Raw genomic sequence first — 20799 nt, 5'->3', positions numbered from 1 at the left:
TTCTTGTAGAGTTTATAAATTTATCCTGGAATAATTACAGCTATACAGAAAGAAATACTTACACTTCGCTTACTTTCCTAGCAGAACAAGTTTTTTTTTCTGTGTAGCTAAATTTTTCATAATTTGTTTACACAATGTTTAACTAAAATAAAATAATTTATATATGCTTATATATTTTTCAAAATTTTTTTTTTAGTCTGGGATGTTTAGATTGGTGGATTGGTCATCTGTGTTCTTGTGAAAGCATCATAAAATGTCATTATCACCCAATAGCAATGTTAAGTTTACTTACCCATCAGGCTTTTGTTCATTTAAAAGAAGAATTCCAAAATATGGTAAAGCCTTTGTCAACATTACCCTTTAGTCTGGAACTTAGTCTTGTATCAAAAGATTTTAAATCTAAAGTTAGTCAGTTATCTACAAAAGAACAGAATTTCCAAACCAGCTCATTACCTGCATCCCCAATAAAAAGATGTTATCAAAATTTCCTAAAACTTAAACCAAAATTTCAAGAATCAAAGAGTAACATTAATTCGAATATTGATAAGTGTTTGAAACAGGATGGTTTACCAGATAAAACTCCAGAAATATCTATGGATGAATTTTTGAGAATGAGGCAAGATAAACTTCCTAATACAGCAAAAGTTCCTTCAGAAGAAAATAACATCTTATCATTGTTTCCAGGAATTACTGTCTATCCATTCAATGAGTTAAAAGTATCTTCTGAATTGGACTTTGATAATAAAGAAAGTGAAGAATCAAATCCAACTGATATTTTGAATGCTGCAGAGAAAACTGTTGATGCAGAAATCAGTTCTCTGCAAAATGAATTTATTGAGGTCGACGGTGAAACCGAACTGATGTATTCGAGTACAGATAGTGGATGCAGTTCGCAAATTGAGCATACTTTACCTAATTTTACGATGCCATCTCAAACAAGTGATAGCAAGACGGAACCAGAAGGACAGATGTTTCAAAAGCTTCGCCAAAAATGGGAACAGATGACCAGTACACCAGAACCAAACGATCGAGCGACATTGACTAAAGTATCAAGTGCATTACCAGCTAGTCGTCCACCGTTGCCATTACGAGGAAGAACATCCGATTCGAGAAGGATACAAGGAAAATCTCCGAGTCCCGCTCAGTCGCGTATGCCTCGACCTTTCTCGAGTAAAAGAAACGAAATAGGACATCATTCTCGTCGTGGAAGTCCACAACCGTCATCTCACAAGAAACTCCCTAGTCCAGCTTCTTCTCAGACTCGTCCTATTAGCAATGTATCTTCTAATTCAGATGTGAATCAACTCGATTCTCCTGAAAATATAAGTTCATCATCACCATCATCCACTCTCAAGTCAAAACCAAATCTACCACCCCCAACCACTAGAAAATCCTTAATTCCTGTACATCGTGTAGGAAGTCGAGGTGGGACCAACGGTTCTAGGAGCAGAGGAACAACACCTGTAGGTAGAGAGCATTGATATGCACTGTGGCCAATAATTATTGAAATCAGGTAAAAACAAACTTAGTTTATTATTTAATTGACATAAATGTTCTGCTGCATTTGATCTGTCGTATAGCTTATGTAAAATTCTATTATGATTTAAAAACAAATGGATTGCATGTTTTTCACAAACTGTATTTTCATGCATATAACTTATGATGGTGTTATACTCTCCACAGAAAATTGATAGAATGAAAATAAAACCTTCACATAACTTGCCCATTGTACCAAGTTTATAATTGCAATTTAAAATTGTCCTATTCCCTATCCACTGCATAACTCACACTTGCTTTCAAATACATATACAGATAACTCATGGGTTATATGCATGAAAATAGTAATTTTATTTATTTACATCTTCAAAGTAATGCTATATGTGGGGTATTTTGTTACTATTGTTTCTATACAGGCAGTCATCACACGCACATAGCATGTGATGACTGCCTCCATAAGAACTGTATATATTATAAAAACAGTAAAAAAATAAGTTTAAAAATGATAAGATAAATACAATTATAATGGTAAATTATAAAGTTTTCATATTTTCTAATAGTTAAAAAAGAATTAGATTAAAAAGGGCTCCACATTTGAAGTTTTTTAAAGTTGCTGTAACAGTACGATTTCCTTATTTTTCTTTCTTTAGCTAGACATTTAAACAAGATAAATTTTGAGTTGGTCTAGGAGGAACACAATTTTTATGTGGAGAATATTATTTGATTATTTCAATCAGCTATTATATTATTGGTATTTTAATAAGTAGTAACCTGTTAAAATTTGGATAATTTATCAATAAACATACTACAGCAATATGTTTTTAGTCCAAATAATTTGATTATGATGATTTTGGTATTGTAGAACTACATTTGCAATGTATATTCTGTATCAAGTTGAAGATTAAGCAGTGTAAAGCCTAAAAAAAGGCTTTACATTGCTAAATCTTTAGCTTGATGACACTGCAATATTGATGATGATTTGATTCTTGCAGACTAATTCAGTTCAGTTTAAATTAGCACTTCTTAATAAAAAGATCATAATTTGTAGTTTAAAAAAATCTATAAAAAGTATATTTACACAAACTTTTTAATAGTAAAGGTTTTTTATTATTTTAAGAGAGTTAATGGCATCTGATATGATTTGATTCTATTTTTATATCTTTAGTTAATTATTGAATAAGAATTTACTACTAAATTTATAAATCTGATTATGCTTTATTATATTTGAAGAAAATGCTTTGATGTTATTTTCCTGAATCTTAGTAGCATTTACTTTATATTCTACAATTTTGCAAAATACAACAGATTTATGCATAAAACAACCACGCGACAAATCCAACGGATGAACCACGAATTAATTAATTTGGCAGATCATCTGGCTTTATGACAAGTTTTTCATGATTCCACGAGTTGCAACACCAAATGTAAATAAAATTAAACCGAATTTCTTTGTTAATTAATTTTAATAATTTATTTAATACCAGTCGGAATTTATATGAATGAAAAAATGAAAAATTTCCTCAAGTTATTTTGCCAAATGCATAGTAATCATAGTAATTAGTAGAACTTTTAAAGCAGTCATTTAAGATTTTTGAATCTTTTAAAATGCTTAATTTAAAAACAATTATAAGATTTTGCAATTTTAATAATAATTATAATTGAGAAAGAACACACAACTTTAAGCATTTAAATTCTTGTTCTTTTTAAGACTCAACAAAGAAAAAAAAATACCCTACAAAACATTAATCTAATCATGATTTATCTTTGAAGATTGATATTTTGAAAATGGACCAAAAAACAGATTGCACAATGTAATATGAGGATTAGCCTGCTAGAGAACGCAGATTCAAATACGGATTAGAACAGGGACGGGCAATTTTTTTTTATATAAGGGCTACATTTTAAAACTTTTGAACTGATGCAAGCCTCATTCAAGAGAAAAAAGAAAAAAAAAAGCCAATAAATCACAATTATTTATTCATTTATAATTATAAATTAACATAGGTGTACTAAATTTAACTTCTGGAACCGACGTGAACGTAATATATTGGAAAAATTTGGTTGAATATTAGTCAATAAACATCTACTATTAACACTGTAGTGAGTAACACAAAGTCACAAACGAAAACCGTTATTATACGGTTTTGGTTTGTGACGTCTAACTTTGTGAATATTAGTCATTGCTAGTTTTAAATCAGTTTTGATGCAAGTCTATTAGCCAATTTCTTAATTTAATTTTTACTAAATTCATTTCATGAAAAACTGTTTACTTAAGTTGTAGAAAATAATGATTAGGAAGTATGCAGAAAAAATTTTAAGCTGGGAAATTGATATATTTATTAATATTTTATCCGACTGTTAATGCCCACCCCCGAAGTAGAACTTTAAATTATCATAGATAGTTTGACCCAGATACGTCAGGCCTCGTCTCTCACCATTCGAATGCCTTTATTAATTTCCAGTCGTGCCGTCATGGATCTGGTTAAATCCACGATGGACATGAAAAAAATTTTCTTTAAAAGCCTGAAAAGGCAGGAAAATTTTATTTTTGTTCAGTTACTATTGATGATGATAAACGTCTGTAAGCCCAATAATTATTAATTTAAGTTATCTCTTAATAAATATATAAAAAGCCAAACACCTTCTGTATCTCGTGGCCAAATGACTTAGCATTTAATTATTGATAGTACTAGTAATATAGTCCAATCTCATCCTGTTTTAATTTCTAAAATTATTATAATGAATATCTTATAAATGTACATTGAATTTACCCATTATTTAAATTAAGGAAAATTTTTTATTTGTATATCTAGTCTTTACAAACCAGATTTTTAAAAAATTTTATTATAAGTGAAAAAAAGAAATTGTAGAACAATTTATAATTTAATGAAATTTGTTTGTGCTGACAGAAAACACTCATTATAATATATGTGGTACGATCCAAAAGTTCGGGGAATGCAGTAATCTACGACAACAAAAGCATGTATTTGAAGTTACAGCGTATGAAATGGATTCTACCAAACCATTTTTACGTGTTCAGGTTAATTTCACCCATGTCATATGATTAAACCGCGAGCGCTGCTGTTTTTTCCGGAGATAGTTATCTTTGTCCTGCGACGTAATCAAAGTAGAGTTTCAAGAACAACCTCCAACATTAAATTTTGTCAGTGTTTTGGTAAAACACCTACAGAGATTTTAAACTTGCTGAGAAAGGTGTACGATGATTCTACGGTGAAAGGTCACGGTGAAGTCGAAATGTTAGAGGTTGTTCTTGAAACTCCACTTTGATTACATCGCAGGACAAGATAACTATCTCCGGAAAAAAACAGCAGCGCTTGCGGTTTAATCACATGACATGGGTGAAATTAACCTGAACACGTAGAGGTGGTTTGGTAGAATCCATTTCATACGCTGTAACTTCAAATACATGCTTTTGTTGTCGTAGATTACTGCATTCCCCGAACTTTGGATCGTACCACGTATATTATCTGCTGTCAGTTCTAATTGGCATCTAATGTATCATTTGATCCTTGTAATGTAAAAATAAATTTGCAAGATTTTTCAAATGAAAATTGATAGTAATTTCTTATGTTATCTCATCATAAGAAATTTATTTTACTTTCTTATAATGGTAAGTCGAACACATTATTTGTCACCAAGAAATGGTACTAAATTTCAACATTTAAAAAATTATTTTCCAAAACTACTTAGAAGCAAGAAAATAATTTTTAAAGAAATTTTTAATTCAGAAAATATGAAAGCAGTTTGATAGATGAACCTTTTCTTAGACGTTTTGTTACAGAATTCATCAACTGCTTTGTATATTCTTCTCGTAATATAATAGATGTAAGATATATACAGTTTATTCAAATACACGTGTCCAAGATTTAAGGACGAATGGCATTTACACATTAATAGAGAGAACGCTATAGATGAATGCAGACAAATACAGCAAGAACTATATTACTTGACATCTAATGCAGGGTAATACACAACAACTTGTAAAATCCTACAAATCAAAGCAATAAAAGTAAGCTGTGGTGAAAAAGATACAGCAATTTGATATAGGTGGAGAATGGATGGAAAGTACTTATCAATACTCAGGCAGAGAGACCTGTCAATGTGGAATAAGACCAGCTTTAACTGCCATGCAGCACTCACAATGTCATGGCAGGCTTGTCACCGAGACTTTTTCTAGCTGTCGCTACCAGCAGTTACGTTTATCCTTAAGTTTTGGACACGTGTGCAACACTCAAGATGTAAGTTCTTATAATTTTCATAAATAAGGCAATAGTTAAACACTAAATGGTTAGCATAATATTGAATAGATTCTAAGAATCTATATCTTAACTATTTAATTTTTAAACCTTGAATAAAAATTATAACGTGTTTATTAGATAAATTTACATTTATAACAACAGATATTTTTACAGATTCCAATTATCAGACTAAGGGCCAAGTGTACCTTTCGGGGATGCATTGTATTATTTAGGTGTTGTGAATCTTGAATGTCGTGTCGAGTGAAGAAACAGACATGGAGGACTACGTCATCACGTAAATATTACAGTAGTACTTATGGAAAACGTTTGTTATCCGATTTTTTGGAGTTACAAGGCCTTTCTTCTTGATACGTTCTACATGTTACATATTATGTATATATATGTCAGTGTTTCCGTAGCCTAGCCATAAAAATGTGGCTAACACTGTGCTTTCTGTTCAAAATCAGAAGGAAATGTAAATTTCTTACCTTTTTATTTTGTAAGAAATAATTGTATATAATTTGCAAAGAATATGGATGTAATTAATTTTTCTTTTGTGTGTTTACGATTATAGATTACGACGTTTAAAAAGCTAAAAGAATTCAGATTATATTTATGCTTGTTAGTATATTGTTAATCAAAAATTTATTTTATATTATTATTTAAATCATTCCCAGTTTTGAAATATTTTGAATGCTGCACTTGAGTCATTTCAGCACAAAATGAATTCTTTTTATTAACGTGTCATAATTTTAATATTGCACCAATATATATATATATTTACATATATATTTCTTTTCAACTTCTCAGTTTTTGAGAATTTTGCATAAAAAGAAAAAAAAAAATGAGAGAAATTCTTAAGTTTGTGATTCGTACAACAGTTGTGATTTGCATAGAAACAGCTTCCTGTTAACACCTACTGGTCTCCGGGTGGATACCATGTGATGTGTTGTGCAAGATTTTGGTTCTTAGTGATTAGATTAAGAATATATATATAGTGTTTATAATTATTGACTGTCATGTATGGCAGCATTGTGGAAAAAAAAAAAATATCCTGTGACTTTGTGATGTTCTCCACTTTTCAAGTTACACCAACTTTATTGTTTCATTTGTGCAGCATGAATAAACATATATACACCTTTTGGTTGCACATTTTTCTTTTGTGTTCTTTTCTTGCACTAGGGATTGATTGCATGATTGGGGGAAAATGGCATTTTTGCATCTAAAACTGCAAGAATTGTATTGAAAGTAATGAATAAAAGCAATAATCTATTTGCTTTATACATGCAATATTCAGAATTTAAATACTACACTACAATAGATTTCCCCTATATACTGTTTCATAATGATGGCTCTCGTGGTTTGTCGGATCCCAAAGTGAACTAACATGCTAGATAATGGAGATAAAATCTAAATTGTAAAGAGAATAATGCATTTCTCAGTTTATTTATGAATAAGTGTACTAATAATAATTTTTGTTTCAGTAAATTAAATGTATGAATTGACTATTCTCATTACTTTCTTTACAATTCTTATAAGTGAAAATAAACACAATATTAAAAGAAAACTGATTGCACTTAGTAGAGGAGCACTTGTGTAGTTATTTGCACACAAATTATTTTCCTGTTGTCTATCTTTGCAAGATAGTACATCATGGAAATTTAGCACATCTATTTTCTTTTAAGTTCTTTGTCATTTCATCTTGTAATTTAATGTTATTTTACAAGAAATGTTTAAAGAGCTTAAAAGTACTTTTTATAGAGGAATACTCAATTTTTACTTTATTACTCATACTTTTCACAACTTTTATTTCCCAATAAAAGTGGGGTTTATATATACAGTATATATATAATTTTGTTATTTCCTCTCAAAATTGATTTTCAATATGATTATAAATCCTAAGAGATTGAAATATTTACAAAATATACTATATTTATACATTTTTAATTTGTTAAATATTTGTTTTTAATCATTTTAATTATTTAAGAATTATGTTACTTATCAGAAGGTTAAACAATAAAATGTTCCCTAGGATTATTTGCATCATTCTTCAAACCAATAAATTAGATCATTAGTTATAAAACATTTTGCAAATTTATGAATCATCAAACATTTCCTTATGAAAAATATAAAATCCCTCATATTTTCAGAGAAAAAGTAAATGAGAGATTCATTATTTACCCGGATTTCAACATGAAACATTCTTAATGACAATCAAAATTTGTAGTATGAAGCGTTTGTGTGGATGTAAATAATGAAAAATTCTAACACGCAAGTCAGGATTCAATAATTTCTCTAGTGTTAAGTTCTGAATATTATATGACTACGTAAGTCAACCGGTATACAGTAAATAACGTTATATTGTACAGTTTGGTCTTGTTTTATGCGGTACGTGCTGACGCGCAAACCCCATAAAAAAAATTCCGTGTAATTTTGTGTACCATCGCAGGTAGCCCCAGACGATTGCCTAGACACACTTCGTTTCTACGGAGCTCAAAACTGAATTTAGCACTCTGACTATACACAGAAATTGACGGATAATTGAGTTTTTACTGTACAGTACTCCGTGTTTGGAATATCAAATTGGAGAAAATACGGTTTGCCGACTTGGAGTTTTATTCAGTGGCACTAGCGATTCACAATCAAGTACAGCGGAACAAAGGATTTTTTTTCTAGTACCATATATTGTAAACGCATTTTTTCAACGTTTAGTTAATATTTGGGTGCTTCCGGGGAATTAGTAGGGTTCGATGATGGCACTGGTTACATCTGGGATATGTACAGTACAATTGAATTGTACGAATACGTTTGAGGAAGAGCTCCCTAGTAAAAATTCTGACGCTGGTCATAGTGTAGTTCCGAAATTTTGCGAGGCCATCGAGAGTCTGTCCCACCAGTGGCCAAGCAGTTTCGTTTCTTGAACACTGGTAGTTTGGTCGTGGGTTTGCGCCTCGTCAAGGACGTGCTTTCTGCCTCGAGACTCTAACAGATGCGTACTGAAAAAATAATTTTTCTTGGATTTCTATTCGCCTTATATCTTTACTTTCCGAACATGCCTCGTATAAGTTCAAGGCTGATGAGAATGTGTAGAACCAGTATACTGGTCTCTGAGCTATCAATAGCTCTAATACTACAGAAGTGGCGTAATAAATATTTCTGCCACTCGAGCGCTGCAATCGCTTTGCGGCGTAAGTTTGGCTCGAGCACAGGTGGAGTCAGCTGTAAACATTCGAAATTCTTTTAATAAAAATACTAACAACTGCCGAATTATCGGGCTAGCAAATGGCTATAGTAATATTAATAATTTAAGTTAATTTGGTACTAGAGTTAGGCGTTAGGCGCCATCTCTTGCTAAATTTAATAATTAGCATTTTAATTAAATAATTTAAATTCTAATTATTAAATTTAGCAAGAGATGGCGCTTACGCCTAACTCTAGTACCAAATTAACTTAAATTATTAATATTACTATAGCCATTTGCTAGCGATAATTCGGCAGTTGTTGGTCTTTATATATAACGGGTTAGTTGTTGTTTATTTATAAAAATACTGTTTAAATTCGGTTTCGAACATTATTCGTAAATGTCATTATGGGATTCCCGAGAACGCTCTGAATCAGGAAGAAAAGGGGTTGATGACAATTATATAGATTTAATTATGGAAATGTATAGAAATGTTAAACCAAGTATTAAGATAGAATAGATTGAAGTGTTACAAAAAAGGAGATTTAGGATGGCTTTGAAGTTTATCAAGGTTAAGTTCATGTTTTTATTTATTTATTAATATTGGGTGAATTTTTGTAGTTTGCAGATATTGACAGTGATAGTCAGTGGCGTAACGTGGGTGTCAGCTGCCCGGGGAGGAGGAAAATTTCGCCGCCCCCTTATTTAGGTATCTCAATTCAAAAGACTAAAATATACAGTAATTCTAAAGAACTTTTCGGCAGTCGAAAAACTGTTGAGTGCAGTTTTCAAACTGCCAGGCAGAAACTATAAATCGCGGAAGAAAGTCGTCCTATGATTGGTGGAAGATCGAATTCATCTTCGATTTTGACTTTTCTCACTCTCCAGGTAAGAGTCTCGTTACGTTTAGTAACCAGGGACCAACCACTCGGGAAGCGTGATTGAGGGAGAACGGCCAATCAAAATGGATGAAAGAAAGAACGGAGATAGATATAATCTCCGACAATCGAGGACACCTGGCACTCGGTTAACGTTCGAATAACCAAAACGCCGTGTGTCAACGAGCAAGAAAAAAAAATTTTTCGTCTATTGTGCCAACCTGTAACTCGTGCCACTTCGGACTTAGACCGTGTCCCCGACTCCAACGGACAGTCTCCCGAGCCTTACAGACTTGTCGACGCCACTGCCCCGGGGCCACCTTCGATCGACCATCGAAAAACCACATCGACGCTCGGGACGTACGAACGGCCGATTGTCCTAAAGCAAACTATTTTGTACAGTACATAGTGTATGTTTATTTTATGTTAAAATAAACGCTTTTTGTCAGATACTTGTCGTCTTTGTCTCTACAGCCACCACCCATGTACGAATGGACCCTAGACCATTACTGACGCGCAATTAACCGATTGCCCCTGGAAGTCGGCTTCTTACAGAAACACAGCTTCCCTATCATCAAATTTCACGGCACGCCACTGTGTTTTAGACCTATATAAACAAGGACAGGTGTAGTAGGCCATCAATAAATCTTCGTTCATATTCTACTTTTGATAGTGCAGAATATTATATAAATTACTAAACTATATAGTGCCAATGTAAGTGTCATAAGAAATTTCTCATGTCAAAAATATTGATACAAAACTATTTCATCTCAAATACTATTTCTCACTGTACTGAACCACGTAAAATTGTATAGTAGTGTTAAAGTTAATAAATTATTTTAAAATAATTTGTCTTTTTCTGGATTAAATTTCTTTGGCTATTTAAATGTATCGTAGGATAAGCTATGGTTTTCCTACATATCATACATATGTAATAAAATAAAATATAAAAATGCAAATTTATTTACTTATTTTGCCATTACCTATATATACCATATATGTTATATACCTATATACCAGATATGTTATACTCAGAATATTATGTACAAAACTTTCATTCACAATATGTAGCAATAAAACTTGGATATCCACGTCATCTGTAATTTCAAATTATCATCTTAAATTTTCCTAAAAACCAAATACACTTTTTCTTTCTTTATATATGATATAAAATTTAAAAATGTAATTATGAATAAGATTTTTCTTGACAGAACAGTAGGAAAAATCACAAAACTGCTTGAAAACAGCAAAACTGTCTACCAACCAAATGAATAAAACCAAAGTCGATAGATATATATGGTTTGAAAGTGGTGTAAAAATATGCCACTTATCGCCAGATTTACAGTATCCAGACTTATACCCATCATAAAATACTTATTCGGCATTGTTAATGTTACTAAAAAATGTTAACGTTGCTCACCAAAATAATCTAATTAAGCTGTTTGTAAATGAACAGCGGAAATTATTGGTTTATATCTTTAAAAATACACACGCTTTTATTTATGTAAATTAGAGTGGAAGGACAATTGGTTCATAAATAAAACGTAACAAACCACAAAGATGGCGCCGGACAATTGCGCATGCTCATGATGTCACTCGTGATTCGACTTGAAACTTCTCTGTTTCTATGGACTCTAGTAGAACTCCTCCTACAGGCGATCAGCAAGCGCGTCTTCAGGTAACGCCATCTGGCGATCAAGTTGAAGTTTTCTATATTCACGTGGAGCTTTACTTTTACAAAAAGAAAAATAAAACGAAAAAATACACTTAACAAACAGAAGAACATTTTAGAAGTATCAAGAGAAAGAAAAAAGTTCCATAAAAAAAAAATACAGAAAAGAAAAAGAAAATTGCGAACACTCACGTTTGACGACAGACGAATCAAACTCCGTCTGTCGTCAAAAATAGTTTATTTTTAGTTTTATTTATGGTTGAAAAATTAATTATTATTTTATTATTAGAAATTTAAGCAAATTCCCTACAATAGATATTATATCATTTTTTAGCAGATACATAATATGCCGAACGTGAGGAAACAAGCGATACCAGGTTATTCGACTTCAAATTATAAAACTTTATAATTTATATTATAGTCTTTATAACTCGCTAATTATTTTTAACAAGAGGTAAAATATTTATATACGTATATAAATATTAATACTAAAAATAACGATACGATTTAATAAATGATGTTTCATAATTCAATCGTTACTCGGCGCTGTAGTAGACTTATTCGCAAAATTCTCGGTTGCCGGGCTACTCGCTTTTAGCACAGGGCCCCGATTTTAGTGAGGATGCCAAAATATTTATTAAACAGAAATTTAAAATTTGCTATTAACAAATAATTTATTTAATATAATAAATTAAAACTTTTATTCCTAGAGTTTATAATATAAAAAGTTTTCTTTTAATAAAATTTCATAACAGATGGCGCTACACACAATTTTTTTTGCCGAGAAAGTTATGCAGCTCGTTGTTTAGTTTTCTTCTTATAACTAATAAAAAAATGATTTAGAAATTAGAATTACAATTAATTTCTTTTAATAAGCTTGCAAATTAGATATTATTTTTGAAAAATTTAAGCATTAAATTATCATTATCCCCGATTTAAAATATGAAACAATTGTGGAAATAAAACAATTATTATAGCATTTAAATATTCAAAATTAATCATAAAAAACAGAATAATCATATACTAAAACCTGTGCAAATCGGATTCGCAGGGTACCAAATATTTTTCCAATTTGGCAGGTTTCCGTTTCGAACAGGGATTTTTTTTTAAAATACAATAAAACCTGTCAAAAACATAACCGTAATAAAACGGAAACCTGCCAAAACGGAACGGAGAGATTTTCTTTGTTAAAAAAATCTGTGCAAAACGGCAACCTGTCAAAAGGGAAAAATATGCGATACCCCGTGATTCCGGTTTACACAGATTTTATTGTAGAAAATCGAAGAATTTTTCTCGTTTAGACAGGGTTCCGTTTTTGACAGGTTTTACTATATTCGTATAGATTTATTTAATTAAAATTTTCATTATACTAAAATTGTTCGCATGATCGTAAAAACGTCGAGCGCCATTTTTCTTTGGTGCGAAACATGACGCTTTTTTTTCCATTGTTCCGTAATCCGAAACACAATATGACAATAGTTTATTATATTATTTAACTTAGAGAATGGATTAATGTCATTGTGTTTGCCATTAATGAAAGATTCCTGCCTTGATCTGAAAGTTGCAGTAGATCAAGTTTCCAGTCATTAATAAAAGCTGTCAGGCAGAAGAAATGAGACTATTTACATTTGCAGTTCACAACTTTCTTGACTTCATTATTTTTCACGTATTTAATTAGTAATTTCGATATTTATGAATTTTTTTTTTAGTGAATGCTTCTAGAAATCTTCCTATTTTCTATTTTTAAACTCCAACTCCATTGTCCCAAGCTCCTGTTGTTTGTCTAACCTGATTTTTTAGTATGTAAATTGCATTCTCTGTTTATTTTTTCCAAAGATAAAAAGTTAAAAAAATAAATCATTATTTTATTTTTATTTAAATAAATTAATTTAAAATATGATTTTAAAAATTTACTTCATATTTTTTTTTTTTTACTTTTATTTAAAGATTACCTTCGTACTGTATATTTAAGCACCACTTTGTGCTGTAACTATAATGCACGAATGTAGTGCATTATAGTTAATTAAGTACGCTCTTCACGCTGTATTGTTAAATACTATCTTTATGCTGTGTTATTAAGTACAGTACACCGCTGCATGCTGTGTTGTTAAATACTCCTTTATGTTGTTAAGCACTATCTGCACACTATATTATTAATTATCATTTGTATTCTGCCTTACTATTATTTTCATGCTTTATTATTAAATACTATTTATTAAAAAATACTGTTTGTATGTAATATTTCACGGAGCGATTTATATTAAAAGATTTGTTAATGGAAATGACATAAAAAGAAAATTGAGTAGAAACACTAGAAGCGTAGTGTGTGTGTGTGTGTGTGCTTGTTATCGATTTATCTGTTATGGTTTAGTCTTTAGGAAGAAGAAATTTCATTGACTTTAACAGCACTCTAAACTTTTATCTCGTAAACAAAAATAAAAAAAGAGCAAACGTTCTCGAATTTTATTGCATTTTTCTATGTCCAGGAAACGCCAGTTAAAAGTTAAAAAAAAAAAAAAAGTTTTTTTTCCGTTTAAAATTGCAAACAAAAATAATTTTCTCTTAAATATTCTGTTTGAGATTAATATTAAAATATTTCTCGAATTTTATCTTTAATTAATTATGATAGAATCTTTATGCACTTTCACAACTAGACACACAGACGGACATTACGAATGTTAAATATTTTTCGAGTAAATTAGTTTTTAAAATATCGGCTTATTTGTCTTAAACAATCAAAACTTGATTTATATTAACTACATGCAAATTTAATTAAACTAAATAATAGTTTGATATAGAGAAACCTCTGAATAACGGACACTGAAGAGAACGAGGAAAGTTGCCGATGTTTGGAGGTTATTTTGTACGCATATTTGTACCTAAAATGGCCGCTATTTAGAGGTTACTCTGTATACATTTTCGTTCCAAAAAGTAAATGAAAGAATGGCCTCTATTCTCTGTGCAGAAAAAAAATGGGTGCTGTTTTGAGGTGGTCGTTGCTGGAAGGTGTCCGTTGTTCGGAGGTTCGACTATACATTAAAATTTTAGTAAAATAAGTGGAAAATCTTAAAAACGAACTCATATTAATCAGTTTAGCTTAAGATCTTTGTTACATGTTTTTCCACCTCCGAAAACAAGTTTAAAAGGAGGAACTCCACTATCAAAACCACTCGAATTAATTATTTTAATGCTTTATACATCTTATAAACGCATTTAATTACTTATACGTTATCTGTTCACGCAATCAGAAAATTATTTAAACGAAGATAAACATAAGTTTTCCTCTAGTTTTTCCTCTAGTTTACCCAAAAATTCCCTCCCCCTTCCTCAGACGAAAACCAACCTCGTAATTAGGAAAATATTTGCTCGTCCACGTAGAAAAATTTAAGTGATTTATGCAAAAGTTAGCGTTATAAACACCGCCATTAATTGCTTTTCGTATAATTTATGAAAAATAAAGGGAAGTAGGTCAGAGGCCGTAATTCCGCCATTTTCGTTCATTGCCTTTAAACGTTGGCACTTCGCCAAATGTCGTCGTTCTCTCGCGTGAACCTACGATGACGTAGCCGCTCGTGTAATCCGCGAGTAATGACGTCGCCTCGAGCTATAATATTTTATAAAGTGTTGCCATTTTTTCGTGTTCCGCCATGTTCTTTTTTTTCCCTTTCGTTTTGCTAATTTATTTGAGGTTATAACGACGAACAATCGTAAAAAATCAAAAGAAAATTGGCAAGTGAGGCGTAAACACGATCGAACGGGAGTTTTTTTTTCTTGTGATGAAACTTTTTTCTTCACTTTCGTTTGCGTAGAAAAAATTTTGAAAATGATATTGGAAAGATGTAAAAAGTAATTTTTATTTCGTAAATTTTTCGCTTATTTACTTAAATTTTTATTTTTTATGATTAAAATGTGATTGTTTGCGATGTTTCCGTTTGAATGGCCGTGAAAATTTTTATTTATTATTATTTTTTTAGAGAAATAAACATAAAGGTTATGTCAAAATGTCAATATTAGATAAATTTGACGTCGTTAAGCGCCAAATAACCTCAAAATTATGTAAAATAAAGCGAAAAGGTGTCAAACTTATATAAAAACTATGCCAAAATTACGCAAAACTAAGTACAAAATGGCGTCAAAATTACTCAAAACTAATCACAAAATGGCGTCAAAATTACTCAAAACTAATCACAAAATGGCGTCAAAATTACGCAAAACTAAGTACAAAATGGCGTCAAAATTACTCAAAGTTAATCACAAAATGGCGTCAAAATTACGCAAAATTAAGCACAAAATGGCGTCAAAATTACTCAAAACTAATCACAAAATGGCATCAAAATTACGCAAAATTAATCACAAAATGACGTCAAGTTGATGTAAAAATTAAGCAAATTGCGTCAAAATTATGCAAATGACGTCGAAAACCCGTCGACATAAAATGGGAAAACTCTTACATAAAGCCTAAACATAAAAGTGAGGTCATAGTCACGTAAAAGCAAAATGACGCAAAAGTTACGTAACGTAACGTAAATTACTTGAAACCAATCAAGAGCAAGGAAAATAAGATTATATACAGGATAAATTCGGAATTATTAAACTTTTTAAATTATATATTTTAATTTTTTTTAATTATTTTTAAAAATCATCTAAGCGTATTTAAATGTCAAGTGTCACAATTTGTGTGTTGATATCGTCACTATTGGCATTTATAAATGAGTAAACACGTGCATAAATTAGTTAAATACCGTATATAGTGAATTAGTAAACTGCGTCAGTCATATTATGAATAACTGCACGTATTTAATTTTAATTCACATACAGAGAGAAGCACTTTAAATACGTCAGTCTAACCTGTAAAGAACGGAATCCGACGGAAACAAAAAAGTGTCCGTTGTTCGGAGGTTGGTTCGTATGCAATTTTGTTTACAGGAAAGTATCCTAAAAAATAAAATATGCCACTGTTTAGAGGCGGCCGTTGTTGGGAGGTGGCCGTTATTTGACGTTCTATTGTAAAAATAAAAATAAATTTAGAAATTTAATAGAAGAAAGTCCAATTTTTAGAGTTAATCACTACTAAATGTTCATCCATCTATGTTAATTTCCTTTCTCTGCTCTATTGTTGTTCAACACTCTGTTCTTTGTATTCAGATTCCTTTTCTGTATTCTAAACGTCTGTGTTCAATTGTCTTCACTGTGTTTTTCACATCAGTGTTCTGTGCGTTTGTATTCAGCGCTCTTCCGTTTTCTATAAGCCTCTTTGTACTCGACTCCCTTTTCTGTTCTCTCTACATCGCTGTTGATTGAACACAGAAGAGTGTAGAATACAATGTATAAAGTGTAAGAAAAGGAAGTTGATTGAATACACTTGTATTCAATCAACTTCTTTTTCTGTGTTCTAAAATCTGCGCTGAACACTTTTTTCTGTGTTTTATACATCGTATTCTACACTCCTCCGTGTTCTATACATCCATTTTCAATACTCTTTCTGTGTCTGCGCTTTTGCATTCAATTTCCTTCTCTGTGTTCCTCAAATCTATGTTCAATTTCCCCCTTTTTTTAGATTGGACAATGCACACAGGCATTCTCTACGTATACATATTAAACGTTAAATAAATATTAAACTTGTTATAGATTACGCTTTATTGACTGTGACATAATTAGGTCATCGATGTTCTATCATTTAATAAAAGAATTCAACAATTTTTGATGATGTCCTCGTTATAAATATGAATATATTGACCATAAATAATTAATTTAAATCATTTATGAAGTGAAGTTTTCTTGTTATTTTAATATCCTTCAAACTTTTAAAAGCCATTCCTTGCTGCACCTAAGTTACTTACACGCAATTAAGAGTGTAATAAGCGATAATTCCACACTCTTGATGGTCCGTAACCATAACTATTTATATAAAAAAATTTATTTTCTAAGCTATACATCAAATATTATAAAACCGTTATTTTTATAACTCGACTTACGAAAAAGGCGCTTTAAAATCATAAACAAAGCATTAAGTACACATAAAAATCCATATAATTATCCATTATAATCAAGTTAAATGTGTGTACACTTTAATTATAATTTTTTCCCGATTAACTATGTACGAACTTCCGATTTGAACCGGAAATTAAATTATTTCGATTGAAAAATTTCCCTGAATGGATACTTAGATGACCAGCATGACTCTATTGTTATCAGGAAAAGTATGATTTACAGGACAAGACACTAATTTGAGATGGAGAGCATATATTTTAAATTAAATAAATTAAAAATACGATTAAAAATTAAAATTTTTCACTCGTTCTCTTGTTAAAAGTAAAGAAATTAGGGTTTAAAAATAGAAAATTTCAATTTAGTTTCCGATGGAAACAACATTGCAGTAACCAACTGGAGTAGAAAATAAAACTTTATTTTCTAATAAAGTTCAATATATAGGAACATCGGGAGCAGTTCGATTTCTTAGATTAAGATTGAACGTGATATCTGCAATTCCAAATCAGTAGCAGTGACATGTTAGAAGTCACTTTTCTTGTCTCGAATGCGATCGTTTGATGTCTTTCCATCCATCATTCTTTCAATTTGGCATCCGTAAATGCTAGAAATCCCAGCATCTGAATGCTATATTCGTGACGTACATCACGCCTACGATCCTCAATTAATTCGAATTAAATATTTAAAACGTTTTTTAATCGTTTAATTACATAAAATTTCTTATATAATCTCGAAAACACGAGTTAACTCCGACTCCTTGATGCTGCGAGGATGAGGAAAAACCCGTTAGAAAACCGATTTTATTTTTTTTAAAATGTAAGAAAATCGATCGAATTCTTTATTTTAAACTCGAAAGTTAATTTTACGACTCAATTTTAGCGTTTTTTTATTTTTTTATACAGATGTAACGTTGTAAAACTGCGGGAGAAACAGATTCGAGTGGTGGATGTCGCTGTATAAATATTAAACGAAGAGCTTCCATCTTCCGTCGCCAGGTGGCAGATGTCTTTTTCGGCGGAAGCTGGAGATTGTCAGTCGGAATGAAGCTAGCCTAGAGATGAGACAGCTTTCCCTTTCGGTAGGATTCATACACAGCTTTTAACATGGTCAAAAGGAGAGCTTCCAGCTCTCACTCAATAGGGATAACGACTTAATGGTTTGAGGTTATGGATTCCAAAATTCCCAAATTTCTAGTGTTTTGGTCGTTGGTGACTTCCATCCCATACTTCGCTTTGTCTTACCCGCAATGGAAATTGGAAAACGAAAACACAACAAGAGTTTTCAGGCATAAAAGAGACGGTGAGTAACTTTACTTTCAATCTTTTCTCCTCAATCTAAGAATAGAGGAGACGTCGGAGGAAAGTGCACGAGTGTCACGACCTCTGACCTCCAATCTCCGAACAGAACAATGGCCCCTTCCGACTCTGACTGATGAGAGAAATGTATGGGCAGATCGACATTAGTGGCAACTCGCTGTCTCCGCAGTTTCTATTGATTATCCGTGTTCCACGTGTTCTTTTCATTTCTATGTCAGATCAAATCGTGGATTTTCCTCTTACGTCTCTCCCCTCCGTCCTCGTTTTTGTGTATTGTGCGCGCTTCCTTCCATCTTAAGTCTCTTTAACACCTCGTAAACGGCAGAAATTCAAGCAAAAATTATAGAAAAAATACGAAATTTTTTCTCATACGTACGTGCATTTAGTGACGTAACAAGAAGTGATGTGTGTGGATGCTGGTTTGAGGTCACAAAATCTAATTATTGTAGAAAAAAATGTAGGAAAAAAGTTGAGTATGTAGGAGTGACGTCCTGTCGTTGACCTCTCCTCTCTCTCTTTCTATATATATATATTTTTTCTTTCACAGTTAAAAAACTGGGCATCCAATATCCCTAATATTACTTCACATGCCAAGTAATATTGTCAATAATCTTCTACAACGTCGTATAACTTTTTACACTTCAGTTTAACGTTTTATTGGTTGATATATTTATAAAAAAAAAATACATATATGAATTTTCTTCCATAAATAAATATAAATTAACATTAAATTCATTACCTTAAACTCCTTATAAACTCTATAGAACAGCTGAATTTAAGAATCGCTGCTAATTCATGTAAAACTTTGAAGTATTTACCTTAATTTTAATTAATTTATTACAGATTCTACACTATAAATCTCTTCAAGATATTCCAGATGTGATTCGTGAATTTAATTCTTTATAAATGATAAGATGGATTAGGAATTTTAATCTATAATTAAAGTATAAAGGGCTAACTTCTATCAGGAGTTGATTATCTTGGAAGCTTTATTTCTTGCATTATTCACAGTTGAATAGGAGTTAATTTAAAAATCAATTTTTAAGATTATCTTTTCGAATATTTTCCCCTCTTTTTTTCATTATCATCATTAACTAAATGAGAGAATAATATCTTGAAAATTCCCCCAGTTAAATCTTAATAGTGTTATAATTATTGAAGAATAATAATTGTAATTTATGATAAATCATGTTTACCAAACACAATTTGTCTTCTTTATTCCGAAAATTTTAATTATATTATAAAAGTAATTAATAATTTAAGTATTGGAAGCAATTTTTCAAAGATTTACTGAGGCACATATTGAAATTATGTTTATTAATTACAATTAATTAATTTTATTTAGCAATCGATTAGATTAATTAAAATTAAGATTGTTTTCTATTCGATAGCGAGTTTTAGTATTAAGAATTAAATATTTTATCCGTAAAATTTTCTTAAATCTACTTTTTTTATTATTATTATTATTTATTTACTTTAAAACAGTACATCTTGCGCTTTTCTCCTATTATAAAAATAGAAGTAAAATTGTTTCATTTGTAAACAAATTTAAGTATAAGTGTATCACTATGTAAACACAAAGAATATTTTATTAATTTTTTTAAATTTTAAAACAAAATTTTAGGGAAACGATTAATTATTTACTCGAAATATAAATTAAAAAACAAACGAACAAACAAAAAAAATTCCCTTCCAAATGGAAAAATAATTTTACAGGGAATTTTTTTTTCCTAATTTTTTCCCTTTCTTTATGTCAAATTGATCTTGTTTAACGTTTTTTCTGTGCTCAGAATCTTACTTTTGATGTTAAATTCTAGAATTTTTTTTTAAATTTTATTCTATAAAAATAATAAATAAATAAATTTTAGATACATCTACAGAGAGAGAGAGAGAGATTTCTAGAGTTTATACAGATTTCTACATCCATCGATTTAATAAAAATAATAATAATAATAATAAATAAATAAAGCTGAAATAATAAGTTTAAGATTAAAAACAATTGTTTACA

At 30.7% G+C, this 20799-nt stretch overlaps 2 protein-coding genes across 6 annotated transcripts in view; both read left to right on the top strand.

The window, feature by feature from the left end:
* The window catches only part of LOC136986781 (uncharacterized), a 110989-nt gene extending 104083 nt beyond the window's left edge, over positions 1-6906 (top strand). For all 4 annotated transcript variants that reach the window (XM_067284416.1, XM_067284404.1, XM_067284395.1 and 1 more), the window contains 2 exons: positions 197-1513; positions 5931-6906. In XM_067284416.1, the coding sequence (XP_067140517.1) occupies positions 197-1481 (1285 nt within the window). In that variant the 3' untranslated portion in view covers positions 1482-1513; positions 5931-6906. The remainder of the gene's footprint in view (positions 1-196; positions 1514-5930) is intronic.
* Positions 6907-18394: 11488 nt separating this feature from the next.
* LOC136986846 (uncharacterized) overlaps positions 18395-20799 on the top strand; it is a 166024-nt gene continuing 163619 nt past the window's right edge. For both annotated transcript variants that reach the window (XM_067284480.1, XM_067284474.1), the window contains exon 1: positions 18395-18774. In XM_067284480.1, coding sequence (XP_067140581.1) covers positions 18642-18774 — 133 coding nt within the window. In that variant the 5' untranslated portion in view covers positions 18395-18641. The remainder of the gene's footprint in view (positions 18775-20799) is intronic.

This window comes from Centruroides vittatus, unplaced genomic scaffold (assembly GCF_030686945.1).
Source record: "Centruroides vittatus isolate TY-2023 unplaced genomic scaffold, ASM3068694v2 contig_1215, whole genome shotgun sequence".
Classification (NCBI taxonomy): domain Eukaryota; kingdom Metazoa; phylum Arthropoda; class Arachnida; order Scorpiones; family Buthidae; genus Centruroides; species Centruroides vittatus.
Note: the sequence above shows the minus strand (reverse complement) of the source record. Positions and strands in the feature narration are given on the sequence as shown.